The sequence below is a fragment of the Protopterus annectens genome, chromosome 6.part1 (assembly GCF_019279795.1).
Source record: "Protopterus annectens isolate FY-2018-M chromosome 6.part1, PAN1.0, whole genome shotgun sequence".
Classification (NCBI taxonomy): Eukaryota; Metazoa; Chordata; order Ceratodontiformes; family Protopteridae; genus Protopterus; species Protopterus annectens.
The window spans coordinates 192,623,515-192,646,478 of NC_056738.1; the positions used below are offsets into that span (position 1 = coordinate 192,623,515).

At 39.7% G+C, this 22,964-nt stretch overlaps 1 protein-coding gene across 1 annotated transcript in view; it reads left to right on the top strand.

Moving 5' to 3' along the window:
- The window catches only part of CCDC69 (coiled-coil domain containing 69), a 931,420-nt gene that overhangs the window by 792,452 nt on the left and 116,004 nt on the right, over window positions 1-22,964 (top strand). Inside the window, exon 5 of the mRNA XM_044075644.1 lies at window positions 17,912-17,985. Within this exon, the coding sequence (XP_043931579.1) occupies window positions 17,912-17,985 (74 nt within the window). The remainder of the gene's footprint in view (window positions 1-17,911; window positions 17,986-22,964) is intronic.

The following is a 22,964-nucleotide window of genomic DNA, read 5'->3' on the forward strand; positions in this document are numbered from 1 at the left end:
TCTTCCAAGACAAAAATTTTAATTAACAAGACTCAGCTGGTTCAAAGGGCCTTTGAGTTAATTCTTGTAGGACTGTAGTCAAATCCCATGGAGGAACTGGATCTTTAAAAGGGGTCTGAGTAAGGGCAATCCTTTAAGGAAGGCTTTGGAAAGTTTATGGGACATTATGGAAGAGTTATTTTGACCAGTATGAAAGTTAGAAATTGCTGCCAACTGAACTTTTATAGTGGAGGCAGAGGAACCAGATTCAAAGAGAGTATTCAAGAAGTCTAATATGGATTCAGTTGAGGCATTGAAGGGATCAAGTCCTTTATTTAAAGCCCATACGGTAAATCTTTTCCATTTGCTCAAATAAAGTTTTCTAGTTGTAGGTTTGTGATGTGCAATAACAATACGTTGGACTGGTGTGGACAGAGAAGCTTTCCTGGCAGTCATGGGAATTGGAGGAACCACACCGTCAGTTTGAGGTGTTGCAAGTTTGGGTGAACCATGCCTCCTGGGTGAGTTAGCAGGTCTGGAGCCGGGACCAGAGTCCATGGTTCCTGTAGCAGATGAGGCTAAAGTAAGGGAAACCAGACTTGTCAAGGCCAGAATAGAGCGATGAGGATTATGGTGTTCTTCATCATTTTTGCTTTCTTCAAGAACTGAGAGATTAATGGAATTGGTGGAAAGGCATATAATAAACTGGGAGGTCAATTGTGTAGAAGAGCGTCCCTGGGTGACTCCCCCAGTGGCGGGATTAGGGCAAAGTAACTTCTGCATTTGTTGTTTAGGGGAGAGGCAAAAAAGTTGCAGCAAGGTTGGCCCAATTGATAGAAAATCTTGTCCGCCACTACTGGGTTCACGGACCACTCGTGAGGCATGAGAATAGTCCTGCTCAATTTGTCTGCTATCACATTTAATCTTCCCAGAATGTCCATTGCAGTGAGAAAGCAGTTGGAAGAAATCACCCATTTCCACACTCTGAGTGCCTCTCGACATAGTGGATATGACTTGGTTCCACCTTGTTGGTTGATGTACCAGACCACTGCCATGTTGTCTCTTTGAATTGGAACTGTTCCAAAAGGAAGGGAATCCTGGAATGCTTGCAACACTAATAGCACTGCCCTCATCTCTAGAACATTGATGTGTAGGTTAGCCTCCAGTTGGGACCATGTGTCTTGAACTGTCTTCCCCAGATAATGCCCCCCCACCCTATCTGGGAAGTATCCGTGGTCACTATGGCTTGGGGTTGAGGTAGAGTGAAGGGTTGGCCCAGGAGAATATGATCTGAATGAAGCCACCATTTGAGGTTCTGTTTGCAAAGACTGGTTACAAGAATTTGAAAAGGCATTGGTTGGTGAACTAGAGACCACTGCATTGCTAGTAACTACTGTAGTATTTGCATGTGGAAACTTGTAAGGGGAACCCGAGTAATTGTGGCAGCCATTGAACCCAAGATTTGAAGAATTAGTCTTGCTGGGACTCTGTTGTTCTGAATAATGTGTCTCACCGGAGCGCTGATGTTTAGAAGTCTTTCTGGAGGGAGAGAAGCTATTCCTGAGACAGTGTTCAGTTGCACTCCTATGAAAACCAGATGTTGTGTGGGTTGCAACTGGGATTTCCTGAGGTTGATTGAAATACCTAGGGATGTGCAAACAGAGAGGGTATAGTCCCCCTTGCCTTCTCTAAGTGATGCCTGGTGGTAGTAGTGAGGAGCCAGTCATCGAGATATTGGAATACTTGAAAACCTTGCAGTCAGAGATGCGCTGCAACTACTGCCATTCATTTGGTAAACACTCTGTGGGCTGTGATGAGTCCAAAGGGCAGTGCTCTGAATTGGAAATGACTGGCCCCTAGCCAGAAGGGTAGACACCTCCTGGAGCTTTTCTCCATCTTTATGTGGTAATAAGCATCCTTGAGGTCTATCAAGCACATCCACTCCTTTTTCCAAGAAAGGAAGTATGGTTTTTACTGAGACCATCCGGAATTTGGTTTGGTAGACTGATTTGTTGAATCGGCTGAGATCCAAAATCTGCCTCCAGTCCCCTGTTTTTCTGGGCACTAAAAAGAATCTAGAGTAAACCACGGATCCTATTTGGTCTGGTGGGACTTTTTGGATGACTCTTTTGTCTAGCAGCTTTTGGATTTCTAACGCTGCTGTTTCCCACTGATTGGGTGGAACATCTGGGAGTTTTTTCTGAGATTTGGGGTTCATGAACAAGGGGATTTGGTAGCCTCTGGATATTATTCCGAGCATCCATTTTTCCAAGGTTATTAATTGCCAGGCAGGAAGGTGCAGGGTTAGTCTCTCCCCGACTGCCTCCAGAGGAAGACAATTGGGCACCCCTTCAGGGATGCTGATAGGGAGTACCAGAGAAGGATTCCCTGGACCCCTGATTTTGCCCTCCATTCTGGCCCCTAGGGTGCTGCCTTCCATTGTTCCCCCTCTGCCCCTGGGAAATCTTTACCACTTGAGTCATAAAAACCTTCCATTGTTCCCCCTCTGCCCCGGGGAAATCTTTACCACTTGAGTCATAAAAAGGCCCTTTGGATTTTTTGAACCATAGTCTCCCACTCCTCTGATTCCTTGAGTAGGGTCGCTGAGGACTAGAGAACCGTATACCCAAGGCAGATAGGGTCTTGCCATCTTGCTCACTTCTGGTCAGAGTTTCCTTAACTTTTGGGCCAAAAAGGGTAGATCCGTCAAAAGGTGCATTGACAAATGATGTTTTGAATGGCTCCACAAAGTCACATAAGCGCATCCAGGAATGCTGGCTGATGGCTATGCCTGAACCCACTGCTCTAGATGTCCCTTCAGCTGCATGTGCTTTGAGCCTCATGGATGAATTGGAGATGGATTCAAGAGTTGCAAGCTGGGAGGAGACTTTGTCCTGAACCTCCACAGCAACTGCCCCTGCCAGAGTGTTACAAAGTTCCTTAATTAAGTGTCTTTGTAACCTGGTAAAGTGTGCCATGTAGTTCAATGACCTTAAAGCGAAGGTTGTTGAAGCATAAACACACTTCCTGAATCTATCCAAGGTCCTAGACTCCTTGTTAGGAGGATGGATAGTTTGACTCCCTTCTGCAAATTCTTTTTTGGTGGCTGCTGCTACCACTACGACATCAACAGGGATTCCTTTGGACCAATGTGGTTCCTCTTTTGGTGCAGACAAAATACGGTCAGGCCTTTTGGGAATAGGCTCTATGGCGTCGGGTGTCTTCCAAGCTCACTGAGCAATTAATTTTACAAGCTCATCAGCGGGCGGAGAAATCCAAGAAGTGGAGGGTTGGGCGTAAAAAGCCTCCAGGTATACTGATTCCTCTGCCAAAGATTGTGTGGATGACCAGTCGCCCCTCTGTTTCAGTATTTCAAGGATGTCCCCGAAGGAAACAACTTCAGAGGGTGACTTTGGGGAACCTTTGCCTTCATCAAAGTCAGTACACCCAATGTAAGACTCCTCTGGGGAGTCGAGGTGTTTCCTCTTGCACTTCCTCTTCACAGGGACTTCTTCAGGGGGGGTTCTGGAGAAATATCCGAAGAGGAAACCACCAGGGTGGGAGTTACCTGGGGCTTTTGCACCCTCTGTCTGGGGGATGAGGTCAATGGCAGCTCCAGCCTAGAAGAAGGGGAAGATATTTGTCCCGGCAGGGAAGGCAACGACTGAGAATCTCCAAGAGTTAGTGCCTTCTCCATGATACGGAAGGCAGGTACTCCCATAGAGAGATGGGAACCCGCAACCAAAAGGGACATCTTTGGAACCGAGGTCACACCCCGCACCAAGGAGACTGCCTCTGCACCTGGAGCCTAAATCTGAACTACAAGGGGCGAAGTCTGAGAGGCATGGAAGGCTCAGACGGAGCCGAAAAGGTATCATGCATCCCGGAACCGACCGTCGAGTCCCGACTGCGGGAGTTGCCCGGTGCACAAGATCCAGAGAAACTCAAGGCTGTAGTCGGAACCAAAGACTGGAAAGCTGTCGGAACTGACTCAGTTGGTGATGGGACTGTCGGAACCGAGGACTCCAAGCGCTCAGGTAGAGTTGGAGGAGGAGTGAATGTAAGAGTTATAGAATGAGCTGTTTCAATGCCAGGTTGGCTCGGAACTGAAGTTATTTCTCTAGCCATTAGGAGCTGGTCCGATAAACGTTTAGTAGACCTCACCGAAACAGTGGAAGGAGATCTGGAGCATCTGACTTCCATGAATGTGGTGTCCTTAAAAGGGTCTATAGAAAGAGAATACACTGTCCTCGGTGCAGCAGGTAATTCTGAAGTCCTAGGAACTGATGACTGAGACAGAGCCGAGGCATCAGAGTGTAGCAAAAGAGTTTTGCTAGGCACTGACAATTCTCCCAGTGCAGAAGCTGTTTTCGGAGCCGAGGAAGATTTAGAAATTTTTCTCATCAGTTCCGAGAAGCTCAGAACCGAAGAAGGCCACTTTTTTGAACTGTGGGAAGAGGTTCCTGATTCCACAGTTTTCTCTTTTAATCCAGAAATGGCCTCGAAAAAAGGAGATTTTGATAAGCATTTTAACAACAGCTTATTTTTTCCTTCCATTAAGATACTAGAGGAAAAACCATGACAGATATCACAATTCTCTTGTAAATGAATTATGCCTAAGCAATATACACACAAGGTATGCCCATCTGAATTGGGCATTTTTCCTTCACATTTGTTAAATCTTTTGAAACCTGAAGAGCCCTTAGGTTTCAAGGGGGATAGTCTCTTGTCCGACATATTCAAGGAAAAAGAAAACAGAGAGATTTTTTTTTTTTTTTTAAGGAGAAAAATACCAACAATGGTAAACTGGGATACCCAAAGGGTAAAGAGAAGAAATAACAACAATAGTAAAAAAAAGAGGAAAATACCTCACGGTAAGAGAAGAAACACAGTGAGAGGAGGGGGTAACTTAAGGAAGTAAATAAAGTTAACTAGTAGAAGGTTTTTGAAGGATATATAAAATAGTTTTATAACTCACAAAATTACCAAGGCTCGAGAGATAATGAAGGCACTTCTGGTCTGTGACGCGGCAAACAAGATCTGAGGTAATCTCTGTGAGGAGCATTATGGGTAGAGCCGGGCTTGAGAGTTTGGAAAGCGCAAGCCGGAAAAATAATGGCCGAGTCGGTTCCAAGGGTTCGGAACCAAATCCACCATCAAGGATTAGGTGAAGATTAACAACACCAGATCAATTGGTTTGCAATTTAAAAACACAATCAGTAATCCAGTGGTTAAACAGGTAGAAGCGACATTACAACTTTTCTGAGGTAAATAGAGAAAAGAGGAAATTAGGTAAACATGGCATAAAAGTAGAAGAATATCACTAGAGTTAGATGAAAGCTAGATAATTACGTAAAGACGTTTTGCAAAAGGCATAGAAACTCAGGTTGGTAAAGTAGTGGATTAGCAACAAGTTTCACATAAAATATCAAATCTACTTACTGAAGAAACAAGCCTATTTACTAATTTCTAGAGTTCAGACCAGTTTACCTATTTTTACCCTGCTGCCAGCCTGAAATACCTGACTTTTACAAACTCCTGAAAATACGGTACTGAGATTCCTTCATTTTACAAACAATAGGGAACATCACTGTGTCAACTTAAAGAAATCCAAGTGTCTGCCAGTATCAACCAGAGACTCACTCTTGCGAAAAACAGAGTTTCAAGGTTGCTTAGTGATAGATAGTGCATACCACTGAAAACCAAACTGTTTGCAAGAAAGCAACTCTACTCTGTAAGTGATATGGGAGATACACAGCTACTTAGACCACTGTTCAAATAAACTTGTACAGAAGGGCTATCACAAAACTAGCCTCAGCCTGTTAGAATATTATTCTAGAATACATCAGAACACTTGAAAGTCCAAACATCTTTAGAAAAACTTAAGACTCACTTTTAGGAAGAGTACAAATGCAATGTTTTACCTGAATATGCTCTCTTTCATATTATCTCAGTTATTGAAAACAGTTAAGGTAATCAATTATAAAATATATATATATATATATATATATATATATATATATATATATATATATATATATATTCCCTGTGCCTCTGTCCAGCAGAGCCACTGAAGTGATCCCCGGGGTAAACTTTCTGTTTCCCATCCACTTGTCAAGGTTTCTTTTGAAGAGTGTTAGCGAGGAGTTCTGCCTAATGTAGATAGGAATCTTGTTCCAAAGCATGGGAAGTCTCTGGGACAAGAATCTATCCCTCCAACACGTCCTATTTATTGTTGTGGTGAGGTTTAGATCTCTAGAGCGTGTGGCTCGAGGGGATAAAGTTTTCTTTAGGTGGAGCATGTCCATCAATTCTGGGTTGGCATGGCCTTGTATGTCAGGCAGAGATCACATCTGAGTAGGTGGTATGCAACCGAGTACAGCTGGAGTTTCTTCCGTCGAGCTGCATAGGGCATCTGTTTGAGGCCAGTGATCCTCTTGGTGAGGTACTTCTGTGGTCTTTCCAACTGTTGCAGGTGTCTTGTAAGGTACATCCCAAATGGGGCGTTGTACTCTATGATGGGTCTGATGAGTAATGAGTAGAGGGGCACAATGACCTCTTTTGATCTGGATGCGAACCCTTTTGTGATTAGGTGGGCCACGTAGAAGGATTTTGTAACCACTTTGGCAATGTGATTATCAAAGGTGAGATTACTATCTACTTGGGTCTCCAGATACCTTATTATGTCTTCTGTATACCACCTATGTGGTAGTTTGTGTGTACTTTGTTTTTTCCAAAGGGGATGACTATGCATTTTTTGACATTTAGCTTGAGGCCATGATTTTGACACCAGGTATCCGTCTCATTGAGACCCTTTTGGAGGATGTCTGTGTCATCCGGAGAGTCAATTATAGCCCCTACTTTGTAGTCGTCTGCGAACTTGGTCAGCCATAGTCCTCCTATGCTTGCCTGTACCTCTGAGAAGTATATGCTGAACTAGAGGCATCCTAGGACTGAGCCCTGGGGAATGCCACTTGTAACCGGTTTAGAGTCAGACCTAGTTCTCGCAACTCTCACCATGTGGGTTATGTCCGTGAGCCAGTTGGCAACCCATCTTGTAATGTAGGGGTTTATGTTCAGGCTGTGAGCTTGTCTTTAATACCAGAATGGGGAATGGTGTCGAAGGCCTTTGCGAAGTCTAGGTAGGCTGTGTGTACCACCTTTCCATCGTCTACAGTCTCAAAGAAGTCCACCAGGTTTAGGAGGCATGATCTGCCCTTAACAAAGCTGAACTGATTAGGGTCCAGTGTTTCGAGGTTCCCAATGTCTCTGTTAATGAGTTCCATGATGATGCGCTCCATAGCCTTGCAGACCAAGCAAGTCAGGCTTATAGGGTGATAGTTCCCGGGGTCTGTTGTGGCTCCACCTTTGTGGAGTGGAATAACCGTTGCTGTGCGCCACTCTATGGGTACGTTGCCTGTGGAGAGGCTGAGTTTGAACAGTGTGTATATATATATATATATATATATATATATATATATATATATATATATATATATATATATATATATATATATGCTGTGGTGGTGCAGCGGTAGCGTTGTTGCCTCACAGCAAGTGGTTCTCCCATTTAATTCTCTTCTGTGTGGAGTCTGCATGTCCTCCCCGCGGTCGAGTGGTGTTCGAAAGATATGCATGAATGGGCATGCCTTTGTTGAAGGTTAGGCATCGGGCTGGCACCTCGACACCATAAGAATCTACTGCCAATCTATAATGTATGTACATATTTTGTCCATGCTGTGAACAAATGCCCACTGGTAAACCATCTGTTATGTATTAGCAGCCAGCTTATTCTATTGAATATGCAATCTGCTTATTGTATCATATAAGGTCGTGATGTAGTATAGTTTCTTATTGTGTGGTAATGTTATGTTTAGAGATATAGGGCAGATAAACAGTAGTTGTAAATATATATTTATTTATAACCATACGTTTCCATGCTTAATAAAATGCTAGTCATGTATATATGTGTCTTCCTGTCAAAGTATTACTGAAAATTCTAAAGGCTTTTACAAATTGCTAATTCATATTTAATACCATGCACTCAATATACTCCATAAAATTATGTATTTTTGTTACTTATATCTTGTAGACTTAGAGAAAGCATATGACAGCGTGCCTAGAGAGGAGTTGTGGTATTGTATGTGGAAGTCGGCAGTGTCAGAGAAGTATGTAAGAGTAGTACAGGATATGTACGAGGGTAGTGTGACAGCAGTGAGGTCTGCGGTGGGAGTGACAGATGCGTTTAAGGTGGAGGTGGGATTACATCAAGGATCAGCTCTGAGCCCTTTCTGATTTGCAATGGTAATGAGCAGGTTGACATACGAGATCAGACAGGAGTCCCCGTGGACTATGATGTTTGCAGATGACATTGTGATCTGTAGTGAGAGTATGGAACAGGTGGAGGAGTCCCTGGAGAGATGGAGATATGCTCTAAAGAGAAGAGTAATGAAGGTCAGCAGGACTAAGACAGAATATACGTGTGTGAATGAGAGGGAGGATAGAGGAATGATGAGGATGCAAGGAGTAGAGGTGGCAAAGGTGAATGAGTTTAAATACTTGGGATCAATAGTTCAGAGTAATGGTGAGTGTGGAAGAGAGTACAGGCAGGATGGAGTGGATGGAGAAGAGTGTCAGGAGTTATTTGTGACAGGCGAGTACCAGTAAGAGTGAAAGGGAAGGTCTACAAGAGGGTAGTGAGACCAGCTATGTTATATGGGTTGGAGACAGTGGCATTGACAAAAAGGCAGGAGTTAGAGCTGGATGTGGTAGAGTTAAAGATGTTACGAGGGTGGACAGGATTAGGAATAAGTATATTAGAGGGTCAGCCTAGGTTGGAATGTTTGGAGACAAAGCCAGAGAGGAAAGATTACATTGGTTTGGACATGTGCTGAGGAGGGATGCTGAGTATATTGAGAAAAAGATGCTAAGGATGAAGCTACCAGGTAACAGGAAAAGAGGAAGGCCTAAGATAAGGTTTATGGATGTGGTGAGAGAGGACATGCAGGTAGTTGGTGTGACAGAGCAAGATGCAGAGGACAGGAAAAAATGGAAACAGATGATCCGCTGTGGCGACCCCTAACGGGAAGAGCCGAAAGAAGATGATGATATCAAAGTAGTACTAAGAAATTTAATATTTTGAAGAAAGTACTGTATGATAACACTTGAATGTATTTGTTTGGTTAGTACTTTTGTTTATTGTGATAACTGGGTTAGTACACTGGTAGACAGACCATTTTCTTCTGCAACCTGGGCACTATGATGCAAGACACAAACAGAAAATTATACATAGACTAAACAATGCACAGAGTTGTACATAGTGCAGCAATAAAATAGAGACAATACATCTGCTTGTTATTTGCAATTATAAATGCAAGTGAAATTATTATTTACAGTGTGCACAATTAAAGTAGGCATTCAGCCAGTTGTCATTTGTTAAAAATACATCTTTACAAAAAAATAAATGACTACAACATGAGCTGGATGGACTAGCCATTGTCACAGAAGCAAGAGTATGTGGTGTCCTGAAACATTTGTTCTTTTAGTTTGTTTCTAAATAATTTCAGGCTTTTTTTCTACTTTGCTTCTTCGGGTAACTGATTTCAAACAGTTGGGCTAAGCCTAGAGAAATTTCTTTCTCCTTCAGGCTTTTAAAACAAGGTCTAATGAGTGCAATGCTATCTTCCTGGTTATTTCTAACTATGCATACTGCTTGAATTGTACTTTTCTTTCTGGGTAGGGTGTAGTGTCCCATTTTTAACAGTTTGTAGATTTGATCACTAAGGAGATACATGGCTCTGTCATTTATAGGTATTCATTTATACCACATTTGAAATTAGCAGTGATGAGTCTGGGGTTCTGCAAGAAGAACATTCTGCAAATTTGGTTTATTGTATTTGTATTTTACAAGTATCGAGCTGCAGTCTAAGGTTACCAGAGGGAACCCATATTCCATTTTAGGGATAGGCACATTTTTAACTAAGGCATTACAAGCTGTAGAGGTGAGGATGTGTGAGATTCAAAAATTAATTTTATTTGGCACTCTGTTTTGCTAATAATATTATCAGTAAGTTTGGCTGGTATAAAAGGCAGAGTCCAGGATGACCCCTAGGTGCTTCTGTTCTGTTACCAGTGATAGTGGGTTGCTGTATTATCAGTATTAGTTAGATTTGGGGATTTAGGGCTTTTTTGGGGAGGCGACAAATATCATGATGTTACTGGCATAAATCTGTAAAGCTAGATTGTAGTTTCTGTGAAGGGTCAATGCAGTCTTATGTGATTCAAGTAGTAAGATATCACCTGCATAAAGGACCAAGTTGGTGTGAGGAAGGCCATTGGATATGTTATTGAGGAATAGGGACAATAACAGTAGGGTGGATCCTTGTGAAACTCCTATGTTAGTAGTGATTTCGGTCTAAAGGCAGGCTCCTAGGTCTAGTTGGAATGTTCTGCTTTGGTGGTAACTTTTAAACCATCTTATTGTGTTTGGGACAAAATTGAATTTGCTAAGTTTGTGGTGGAGCAGGTTATGATTTACTGTTTTAAATGCTGTTCTCATGTCAGTTAACAGACCCCAAGTTAGGTTAAATCATTAATGTTATAAGCGGTATCAGTGGTTGTGCATAATGCTCTTATGGTAATGAAAGAATTTTTGTAATATCTACAATTTCTAAGATGGCTGGCAGAATGACCTCATCTGGTCACCTGACTCTAGGTTTTTACACTATTACCCTTTCAAGCTTGAGATAGGATGTTAGCATAGATGTGATGAGATGCATATATGAAGTTTTGCTAATGTTTATGCAATGCCTGGAGCTTTCTCTCTTTTTGCTGAGCTAATGGACAAAGGCTTCTTCCAGACACGTCTCCAATCCTATTCAGAGTTGTGAGGTAAGCACTTCCATGGCCCAACAGGTGGTCCAATTAACATTATGTTTCTTAAAGTAAGAAATAAACTAGCTGTTTAACCTCTTCTCTTCCAGTGTCATTTTCTAGCATACATACATGCATACATACAGTCTGACATGTTTATTCCTTCTCTGTCCAGCAGGACCCACTCTTGATACATTTTTAACACTTGCAACTTTACAAACACATTTTGATTTTCAAGTGCCATACAGTTCTAATACATTTGTAATTTAAGCATTTGTACAAATCAGTTTGATATCCAAATGCCATATAGTTCTAATACATTTGTAACATAAGCATTTGTGCAACTCAGTTTGATATTCAAATGCCATACAGTTCTAATACATTTGTAACACAAGCATCTTGTATAAATCAGTTTGATATTCAAAGGACATATCTTTCTTTACAGAACTCCAGTTGGCTCTGCTGGTACTATCATCACACATAGTTTTAATGCAGCTAGGCTGGATGGTGTAAGACACTACAGGAGTTCTCTGATACAGTTTGAAGTATTTTGGTGTCCTGCTAAAAGCATGATATTTTTACCACAAATGGAATTTTAGGAATTGCTGTTTATGATGTAGTGCCCCATGTTTTCATAGTTTCTGATTTGATCACTAAGGAGATACATGGCTCTGTCATTTATAGGTATTCATTTATACCACATTTGAAATTAGCAGTGATGAGTCTGGGGTTCTGCAAGAAGAACATTCTGCAAATTTGGTTTATAGTATTTGTATTTTACAAGTATCGAGCTGCAGTCTAAGGTTACCAGAAGGAACCCATATTCCATTTTAGGGATAGGCACATTTTTAACTAAGGCATTACAAGCTGTAGAGGTGAGGATGTGTGAGATTCAAAAATTAATTTTATTTGGCACTCTGTTTTGCTAATAATATTATCAGTAAGTTTGGCTGGTATAAAAGGCAGAGTCCAGGATGACCCCTAGGTGCTTCTGTTCTGTTACCAGTGATAGTGGGTTGCTGTATTATCAGTATTAGTTAGATTTGGGGATTTAGGGCTTTTTTGGGGAGGCGACAAATATCATGATGTTACTGGCATAAATCTGTAAAGCTAGATTGTAGTTTCTGTGAAGGGTCAATGCAGTCTTATGTGATTCAAGTAGTAAGATATCACCTGCATAAAGGACCAAGTTGGTGTGAGGAAGGCCATTGGATATGTCATTGAGGAATAGGGACAATAACAGTAGGGTGGATCCTTGTGAAACTCCTATGTTAGTAGTGATTTCAGTCTAAAGGCAGGCTCCTAGGTCTAGTTGGAATGTTCTGCTTTGGTGGTAACTTTTAAACCATCTTATTGTGTTTGGGACAAAATTGAATTTGCTAAGTTTGTGGTGGAGCAGGTTATGATTTACTGTTTTAAATGCTGTTCTCATGTCAGTTAACAGACCCCAAGTTAGGTTAAATCATTAATGTTATAAGCGGTATCAGTGGTTGTGCATAATGCTCTTATGGTAATGAAAGAATTTTTGAAACCATGTTCTTTATCCCAAAGAAGTTCATATTTGCTTATGCAATCCCATAGTTATTTGTATATTAGTCTTTCAAACTTTTTTGTTATAGGGCACATTTGCCTGTAATCTTTGTATTCCAAAGGATTTGCTTTTTGGACAGGGGAGTGATGGTGTGCATGCTTAAAGACAGTAGGAAAAATAGAAGTGGTTAAGGAGAGGTTGAATATATGGGTGAGAAGTGCTGCCATGAAGGGAGCTGACATTTTCATGAAGGTGGGGTGTAGTGCTGAAAGCATAGAGCTCACTTTTTCATTTATGTTCTGAATGAATGTTCTGTTTATGTTGTATTTATGTCTTGCTTATTGTATCTGTATTTACATTTTACTTGAAAATTCTGATTATCTTGTATCTGCATTTCTACCTAAGTCATGGCTGGTAAGGATCATTGAACCAGTTCATTTCGAAGGCTAACAAATAAAGGTTAATTAATTAATTAATTCATTCATTCATTAAATGGACCTCACCCTGGATTGTAGAAGTGAAATTCATGTTCTTGCTGACTCTGAGTGAATGTAGAGTAGGAAGGAGTCGCTCATTATTAATGCAACCTACTAGGTAGCCATCTTAGAATCCTTAGCATCTGACTTAGGTATTCAACAAAGTATTGAGAAACTTAGCTCACTGTGAATTTCAAGGGATAGAGTACAATTACATGTGCACACTGAGGCCAAGAGAAGGAAATTGAGCATCAACTATTACAGTACACTCCTCACACAACTGTTGTGTGTTTAGCTATATGTGTGTTTCTTATATGTAACTGTCATATCAATGAAAGGGAATAATTAACACTAACAGAAAGCAGATAAGGCAGTGCTGAAAGGAGTCTTATTAGAGCACCAATTTGACAGAATAAGCTTCCCTTGAAGAAGATCACATTTTCTAGAATGCTTGTATCCCTTGTGCAGTATTCTTTACTTACAATGTCCATGGTTTCAATTGATTGCCTAGATAATGAGCTTGCAAGCCCTCATCGATAAACCTCAAGACTTAACCATTATAAATATGTATTTAGATTGTGCACAAGAAGCTGCTGTTCTTTGTTGTTCGTAGCGTGATGACCATTCTTGGGGCCAGTAATCAAGGAGCCTGAATCCTCACCACTGACGCTTCAGAGGGACCTTCAGTTGAAATACAAATGGATACACTCAGTATTTCCAGATGCATACCTCTCTGCATCAAGCACATTTTCCCTTAAGAGCACACAGAAAACACACTCAGCCTGGGGTCTGGGTTTCTATATCTGACTCCCTCCAGGTCCCCAGTAAGATACCCCACAGGTACAACTATAGAGTGTCCTCAGCCGAGTGCCCAAGCCAAGTCCTCCACCACTCTCTCTCTGTGAAACCAGTGCTTCGTGTCCCTCCGCAAGTAGCTGACACACACACACTGTGAGATTTGATTTTACACACACACACGAATGTGCGTGCACGCACATACACACACACACCTGATAAAAGGTGGCACAGATTTACCTGCTATGCCCCCTTTTGGCCAGAGTATAAGGTAGTTATCACTGCCACCAGACACTCCACAATCAGCTACTCTAAGGCCTGTAATGAAGGGTGTCCAATTGTACTGTGTAATGTTAATACTAATACAAATGGTAGTAGCTGACCAAGACAGCTAGACCTTCAGGAATTGCCCACACAGTGCCACCAAATAAATGTAAGCACTCTCAAAGATTAATACTTTCTAAAAAGACCAGCCACAATAAAAGTTTTAAATGTATTTAATAAATAAAAGAGCATGAAAATACTTAATATATATTTACAGTAAACCACAGAGTTCAAATCACAGGACATATTGATGATAACATTGATGGACAGACTTAGACAAATGTATCTATTTATTTTATTTTGCATTTGTTTACTGGGAGAGTCCAACTGATCATGAATCCATTTTCAGTGGAGGCCCGGGGAGAAAAGCTCTACAAGGATTAGTACAGCAAATACAATACAAATGTTAGTAAGGTACAAATGTGCTATAAGGAACACATTGTATTACAGTAAACAATACAGTTGTGAGGATATATTTGTTCTGTCATATAGTTACATTCATCATTTGCTAATACTGTAAACACACTTTGTTTAAGTAAGAGTATAGAATGGAGTTGTGAACTTTCATAACAGATACAAATATGGTAAGATCCTTAAGTAAGGCTACCCAAAGTCAGAGCAATTACATGTCCAAGATCTATTTAAAGGGGACTGGAGGAGTTTTATTGAAGTTATTTTTGTTGTCTGTGGTGCTAATATCTACAGGAATGGAATTCCATGCTTTTGCAACAGAAGTGGAATACAAGAAGTCCCCTGAATTATTGTTGCTTTTGGCTATGTCCACCAGTGCTTTGTTGGTGGATCTTAGTAGGCATTTGTTAGAATAAATATTAAGTAGGCCTTGTAGTGCAGGAACTCGAGTGGCATAATATAGAGTTTGGTGGGCCATTGTAAGCTGGTTATACTTAAGCAGGTTGGGTAATTCTAGCCAAGATAGTTGCATGATTGCTAAACAGTGATGTGTTCTGAAGGGTGTGCCAGTTGCAAATTTAGCTATTTTGTTGTATCAAGTATTTAGTTTGTTTAAGTCTGCTTTGTTTAAGTTGATGAGTATGGGGGAGGCCTAGTGAAGGGTGGATAATAGGTGGGTTCTTGCAATGGTGACTTTACTGTCATTGGTTATATACTTTTTACATCTATATAGGGTTCTTAGATTTTTATGGACTTTTTATTGTCTGTGCAATGTGCATGTTGAATTTCATGTTGTGGTCTATGATAACTCCCAGTAGTTTGGTGTGTTGGACAGATGTAATAAGAGTGTTATTAGATGAGAATATAGTGAATGGAGGTATGGAGTCTAAGGCTCTGGAGAGGTGCAGTATCATTAGCTGTGTTTTTTTAGGGGGTTAAGTATTAGTTGAGAGTTGGCTAACCAGATTTCAACAGTGGTAAAGGATTCTTGTGTCAGTTTATGGAGTTGAGAGAGTGATGGGGCAAAGTAGATTAGAATGCAGTCATCAGCGTGCTGGACTAGAATGGCATGCCCAGGTACCTTTGTGAAGCTGGTTGGTGAATATGTTGAAAAGAAGAGGTCCAAGAATGGATCCTTGAGGAAACCCCAGGGTGACAGGTAGGAGGGGAGAAAAGGAATTTTGCCATTTTACTGCTGGTTGACAGTTGGGTAGATAGTCTGGAAACCAGGCTACAGTGGAGTGACTTAGATTAAAATCAGAGAGAGTGGATAAGAGTTTTGGATGGGAGACAGTATCAAAGGTCTTGGAGAGATCTAGGGATACAGTGGATACTAAGTTGCTGTTATTTCGCTGTTGATTTTTCTGTGTTGGTAAAGTAGATGAAGAATAACAATAATAACAAATAAAGAAAAACAAGATCTCAGCTAAGCTTCACTGTATTTTCCTGACTGAATCTAAGAGAATTACTATTCCCTACTTATTTAATAGAGCAAGGCAGTTGATGTGGTGAATGGTCTTTTTTGCTGTTAGGCCAATGCCAGAATACTCAATACTGAGAGAATTCTCTTTGTAATATCTACAATTTCTAAGATGGCTGGCAGAATGACCTCATCTGGTCACCTGACTCTAGGTTTTTACACTATTACCCTTTCAAGCTTGAGATAGGATGTTAGCATAGATGTGATGAGATGCATATATGAAGTTTTGCTAATGTTTATGCAATGCCTGGAGCTTTCTCTCTTTTTGCTGAGCTAATGGACAAAGGCTTCTTCCAGACACGTCTCCAATCCTATTCAGAGTTGTGAGGTAAGCACTTCCATGGCCCAACAGGTGGTCCAATTAACATTATGTTTCTTAAAGTAAGAAATAAACTAGCTGTTTAACCTCTTCTCTTCCAGTGTCATTTTCTAGCATACATACATGCATACATACAGTCTGACATGTTTATTCCTTCTCTGTCCAGCAGGACCCACTCTTGATACATTTTTAACACTTGCAACTTTACAAACACATTTTGATTTTCAAGTGCCATACAGTTCTAATACATTTGTAATTTAAGCATTTGTACAAATCAGTTTGATATCCAAATGCCATATAGTTCTAATACATTTGTAACATAAGCATTTGTGCAACTCAGTTTGATATTCAAATGCCATACAGTTCTAATACATTTGTAACACAAGCATCTTGTATAAATCAGTTTGATATTCAAAGGACATATCTTTCTTTACAGAACTCCAGTTGGCTCTGCTGGTACTATCATCACACATAGTTTTAATGCAGCTAGGCTGGATGGTGTAAGACACTACAGGAGTTCTCTGATACAGTTTGAAGTATTTTGGTGTCCTGCTAAAAGCATGATATTTTTACCACAAATGGAATTTTAGGAATTGCTGTTTATGATGTAGTGCCCCATGTTTTCATAGTTTCTGATTCATGGTATACTATTTTTTGTCAATTTTTCATTATTTGCAAACTGGTAATCATTTCCCATTTATTTCATTGTGTTAACAAGATTAATATGACTGATGTAAAGACTACTTTACATGACAGTCCATTAAGAAAGCTTCCACAATATATAAATCAGGGGAAATTATAGAGCATTTTAGTATCATGCCCTTTGGACATGAGAAGAAATTGCACAAGCCAAAACATACCCACACACATGCCTGCTGTACCCAGATGACATGTAGAGACTAGGATCAAATCTTGCAACCAGAGAGACAGGATCATTACTCACTGAGCTAACCTGATTTTCATTGTTCATTTCTAAACAGTATTTCAAATCTCATCTCATTTTTGAGTACTTTTTGCCAACTTTTTAAAAAAGAACATGTGCAGCTTTCTGAAGAAGTATTCTTGCATAAAGGGTAACTCTAAAATACAAGTAATGGAAAATTCCTTTCAGTCATCTGTATAGCTTCAGAGCAATTTTTTTCTGTCATGCCTTACATCAGTGCTGACATGAATTTCATTCATAAAACAAAATGTGGAGTCCAGTTTGCTAGATTATGTTTTTATTTTCAGCTTTAGTATGTTTTATAATTAATGTCTCCAACTCTTAATTCATAAATTAAAACTGCAACCTGTTTTTACACAGAAATGTAGCATTTAGAGTAATTGCTTAATTTTTAAATATCAAACCTGTTCTGTATTTGAATTAAATCATGCACAGAATTTATATGCTTTAGTTTCACTGCAATATATTAGCTAGCTTTGTGTAACCCAAGTAATTAGGATGTGGTATATCGAATATATTTATAGAAGCATGGGATTGTGAAGTGTTGATTGCCTGTTCATTAGTGTTTGTTCCTTGTCAGATGCTGTTTATGGCTTCAAATGACGAACTGAGTTATTTTCCATTCTTCTGATATTGCTAGAAATTGTACTATACTGATATTGAATTCTGTTATTTTGTTTTTCACTATGTCAGAAGATAGTCACCTAGAAATATACATTATTATGCTGACATATGAAACATGAAACAGCATGCTACCTTTATACATCTTGTTAATTTTTAGAGCTACAGAAAGCATATACTGAAGAGAAAACAGCCTTAATAGACTCATTTGAAGAAACCAAAGCATCTCTCCAGGTAAATATGATTTAAGCTGATATTTCCTTTTGAATCACTCAGAATACGTTATACACATATGTTGGCTACCTGCACACTTATTAACTAAGCAGATTACATCACAGAATGTGTATTTACTCAAATGCCTGTAATGCAACGGGGAAAAAAATCCCTGGAGAAAGATGCAGACACTAGTTATAGCACTTTAGTGTTCACTACTTGTACCCTGTAACTGACTACAGAAAGACTCTGCAGTACATCAAAGGAAACACTGCCAAGCTAATATGCTTTATTACACAGAATTATATATGGATGAACACTCAGTGCACACTGTGTCTATGCCCACATTCCAGAAGTCAGTATACTATGAATTTATGCTGTAGAACATCATAAATTTTCTTCTATGCATGTTTCAAGATGCTATCCATGTTGGCTATGGATAAGAAACATTGGAGTATAGTAAAACCTAATGTCAGAGACATGTGGGGATATGGGAATTTCGTAATGACTTTTAAGTCAAAAATGCTTCCATTGGGAGTCATTTGCCAGCTCACACTTTTCAGATGTTAACCTCTGTTATGAGTTCCTGGACATTTTTGGAGCAGTAGTATTCAGAAAATATATTGTGGTATTTAAATCCTTAACTGCCACTTCCAAATAATTTTAACAAACACCATATGGAGCTTTAAATTTGTCAGCAGCAGGGTAAGCTAGTCAGCAGAAGCTTTGGCAATATGACCTGTAGTAAGTATGAGAATTAACTTAATAAATGAATACCATTCCAACAGATGTTAATGATATGCAGGAAGTGGTAATTAGCTTTTCAGTAATCCCTGATAATTAATAAAAAATTAAGAAACAGATTTGTTAGCATGTTTTTTTTTTATATAACAATAATACATGCACATATTTGGAACTGGATAATTTTACATTAACATATGCCTTTTGAAAAGATAAGTCTGTGACACAAAGATACTGCATGGTAGTTTTTCTTCTGTGATTGCAGAATTATTTGATATTGTAACTCAAGGGGATATTAAGCAAGAAATGTAAATGCAAATGAAATGATTGCAGAAGCTAAATGTGATTAAACTGTTTAAGGGACCCCACTGTGTTACATATAAATTATAAGTCTTCTGATATTAGATTGTGATATAACATGAGCAATAAGTATGTATGTATGTCTCTCTCTCAATATATATTTATATACATATAGATATGGATACATCTGTGAGTGCCAGATACTCAATCACAATAATGCATTTCCAAATAAAAAATGGTCAAACACAAATGTTCGAGTTCCAGTTGATCGAAAATGTAACAAAATAACGCACTGTTTTAAGTTCTGTTTTTTGCAGGGATAAGGACCCTTGCACCCCCACACCCCTGCCAATTATATATACCATCTCAGAGATTACAGTACATTGGGGAGAGGTGAAAAGTCCCAATCCCCATTGCACCATGATCTTGTACTAAGTAATGCTGTCATTCTACAGCCAAATGCCTCTTCTACCAATTGTGCTGGCGTTAAAACATTTTTTATAATGAGCATTCCACCAACTGTCTGCTTCCCATATGCATATATAAATAAATATATATATATATATATGTATATATAAATATAAATCTTACACTGTTCATAGGTAGTCATTTGACCCCGAGCACTGTCTGAATAAGTGACTTGCTCAAGGCTATACAGAAGGCAAATGAGGACTGTGGGAAACAAATCCTGTATCACAGGAACTACAGCTCACAACTTGATCCCTCTGCACCAACTGCTAGGCAATATATAATCTATAAGGAACTTGCACCCCTAGCCTTCAGCACTTGCAAAGTAATGCATTTAGGAGCGGAAGCCCCCAGCCTTCAGCACTTGCAAAGCAATGCATTTACAAGCCGAGCTGTATCAGCAGTCAAATCAGCCTTTCCAAACATAACTGTGAATATAGCTACCATTTTAGAAGAGCAGCTACTTTCTTACACTGTGGATTTTTTTCTATAGCATTATATAAGTAACTTGTGAAAGTAAGGCATTCCAACTGCAAGACATCAGCTGAGACTCATAGAGATATACTGCACTGATGTGCAAGCCTTGTGCAGCTAAGCAACACTATGATGATGACAGTGAATATCCCTACATAAAGGAGCCATGTTTCAACTGGAAGCAGACCTACCATTGCAGGAAAACAGTCCAGCTAGACACATGAACGATGCAATCCATAAATCAGCCAGTTGTTACACAGCATAAACTAACATGAACTGAAAATATGAACTCAGACCACATTGCCACTGTGGTCAGAAAGTCCTTTTATGTGGCACATCTCATTACCAAGGGTTTTGCATCCAGGAAGAAAAAGGTTATCATCTCGCTCTACTCTTCCCTCATTAGGCCAGTCATCGAGTATAATGCCCCATTTGGCATGTACCTCACTAGACACATGCAACAGCTGGAAAGGCCACAAAAGTACCTCACAAAGAGGATTCTAGGCCTTAAACACATGTTCTACATGGACAGACTCAAAAAAACTCCAGCTATTCTCTGTCTCATATCATCTACTAAGAGGTGATCTCAGCTTGACTTACAAAGCCATGTCTGACCCAGGTATGTTAGAAGTGCTCCATCTAATGAAATGCAGATCCTTCCACACCACATGTTCCAGAGACCTCCACCTCATTACCACAATCAACAGAACATACTGGAGGGACAAGTTCATAACCCAGAGACTGCCCATGCTCTGGAATAGAATTCCCATACATGTCAAGCAGAGCACCTCACTGGCCCTCTTCAAGAGAAATCTTAATGAGTGGATGAGAAATAGAAAGTTCACCCCAGGGATCACTGCAGTGACTCTACCCATAGAGGCACTGGGAACTAACGTCAGGCAGCATGATGCCAGGGCACTTCTATGGGCTAGGCTTGTAAAGGCTCCAGGACCATTAGCCTAGTACACGCCTATGAATCTATGAATATATGTATCTCAAAAGACAACAGTGCTTGCAGCAGCTAGGGTGCATGTGTTGCTGCATTCCCCAGTGGAATTGCACCATGCTCTGCAGGAAGCTAAGTAACCATATTTTATTTTCAGTTAAGTATTATGGTGTCCGCATATGTGGACATTAATGGCAACTGTTGACTTCAAAGTAAGGGGTGGGGCTACAGGAAGGAACTGAACAGGTGCAGTCAACTGAAATGGAGCGCACACATATACACACACACACACACACACACACACACACACACACACACACACACACACACACACACACACACAAAACAACTTTCTAACTCATTTGAATAATAATTTATTTTCTGAATCTGTTGTTAACTATCCTGACAGTATTTAGAGCTAAGCAGTATGAAATTAAAAGAAAAAAAAGTACCATCCTACAAGCTAGCTGACATTAGCAACTGAACAGAATTAAACAAAAGTTGTCTTTTTTCATCCCGAACCTGCACATGCACACGTCTTCCTCCGTCCACAAGTAAAGTGGACTTCCAAATTTTTATTCTCAACTTGCCTTAGGCATCAACCACCTGATGTAGCCTCACTAAGCGAATAGAAAAGGGCCTGCTCTCTACTTCATCTAGCAGCCCATCCAGCCTACACCAAGCCACCATTTGTACTCCCTCAAAACAGCAGGAGGAATAGGAATAAGGTATGGTTACCTTATTTACTATGCAGGAGTATGTTTTAAGAAATGCCCCAGATAAATAAGTTGACTTTTTTCAAAACAGAAAATGGAACTTTGCACACGTTCCGCTGTGGCGACCCCTAACCGGGATAAGCCGAAAGACACAACAACAACAACAACTAAATGTATAATGGTACCAGAGTTCAGTTTATGCTTTAATCTGTGTTCAGATGATACTGACAGGAAAGGCATTCCTTAGTTAATTTCCAAAATATAAAATTTATACACAGCTATTTCAGATGTTGAGTATAAATATATATCACTTTAATATAAATTTCAGTCAAATTTCAGAATATGACATTCATAGTCAGTTATTTTAAATGTTCACTATAATACATTTCAGTCAAGTTTTATAGCATAACATTTATGCTCAATTGCACATTTCTAACAGTATTACTAGATAGTTTACAACATGCATAAATAGTATGAATATAAAATTCGAACAGACTTTGCAATTTATTTACTGGGAAATTCTGACTTGGAACAAAGCCAATTGTCAGTGGAAGCCCAGGGAGAAACACTCCAGATATATGTCTTTGTAACATGGGAGGAAACCGGAGCACCCGGAGGAAACCCACACGAACATAGGGGAGGACAAGCAGACTCCACACAGAAGGCACTCCAGCCAAGAATCAAACCAGAGAAATTATTGCTGTATGGTGACAGTGCTACAGCTGCACCGCTGTGCCGACCTTAAGAGTAAAGTGACAGAATTATTTGTAACAGGCTTATCAAGATAAGTTATCTAATGAATAAATAGTAATAGTTATTTAATATACTCAAGGTATAACAGGTCGGGCTTAATTTGTTAATTGTTACAGAATACAATGTGCATTATACAATGATTATTTTACATTAGGCAGAAAGTTAAAAAAACACTGAGAAGGGTATATGAAGGTATAGATCTGAAATCTAGAAAGCATAGGTTTTAGTCAATGTACTTCTACCATTACAGCACACAGATACTTAACAGAATGTTTAAGATGCAAATTAAAAATGCAGACATCTATCACAGCACATAGAGATTTAAAGGGTAAATCTACAGTATTAGCTGAAGATTTGTAGAAATAAATTACTACAGCATATGGTAATTATGCTTCAAAATACATACGGGGTAAAAAGACAGTTTATAGATAGTTGCATAGAATATTTAATACCAGTTATAAGCAAGCAATAATGTCCAACAGTGTGTGTTGTTGTGTAATTAAAGCCTCCCTAGGGGTGTTGTGAGTTCCAGTGTCACAGGCGTTACATAATTTTGATGTAAAATAGTTTCTCCGCCTACTGTTTCAAGCTTGCTGTAGCAT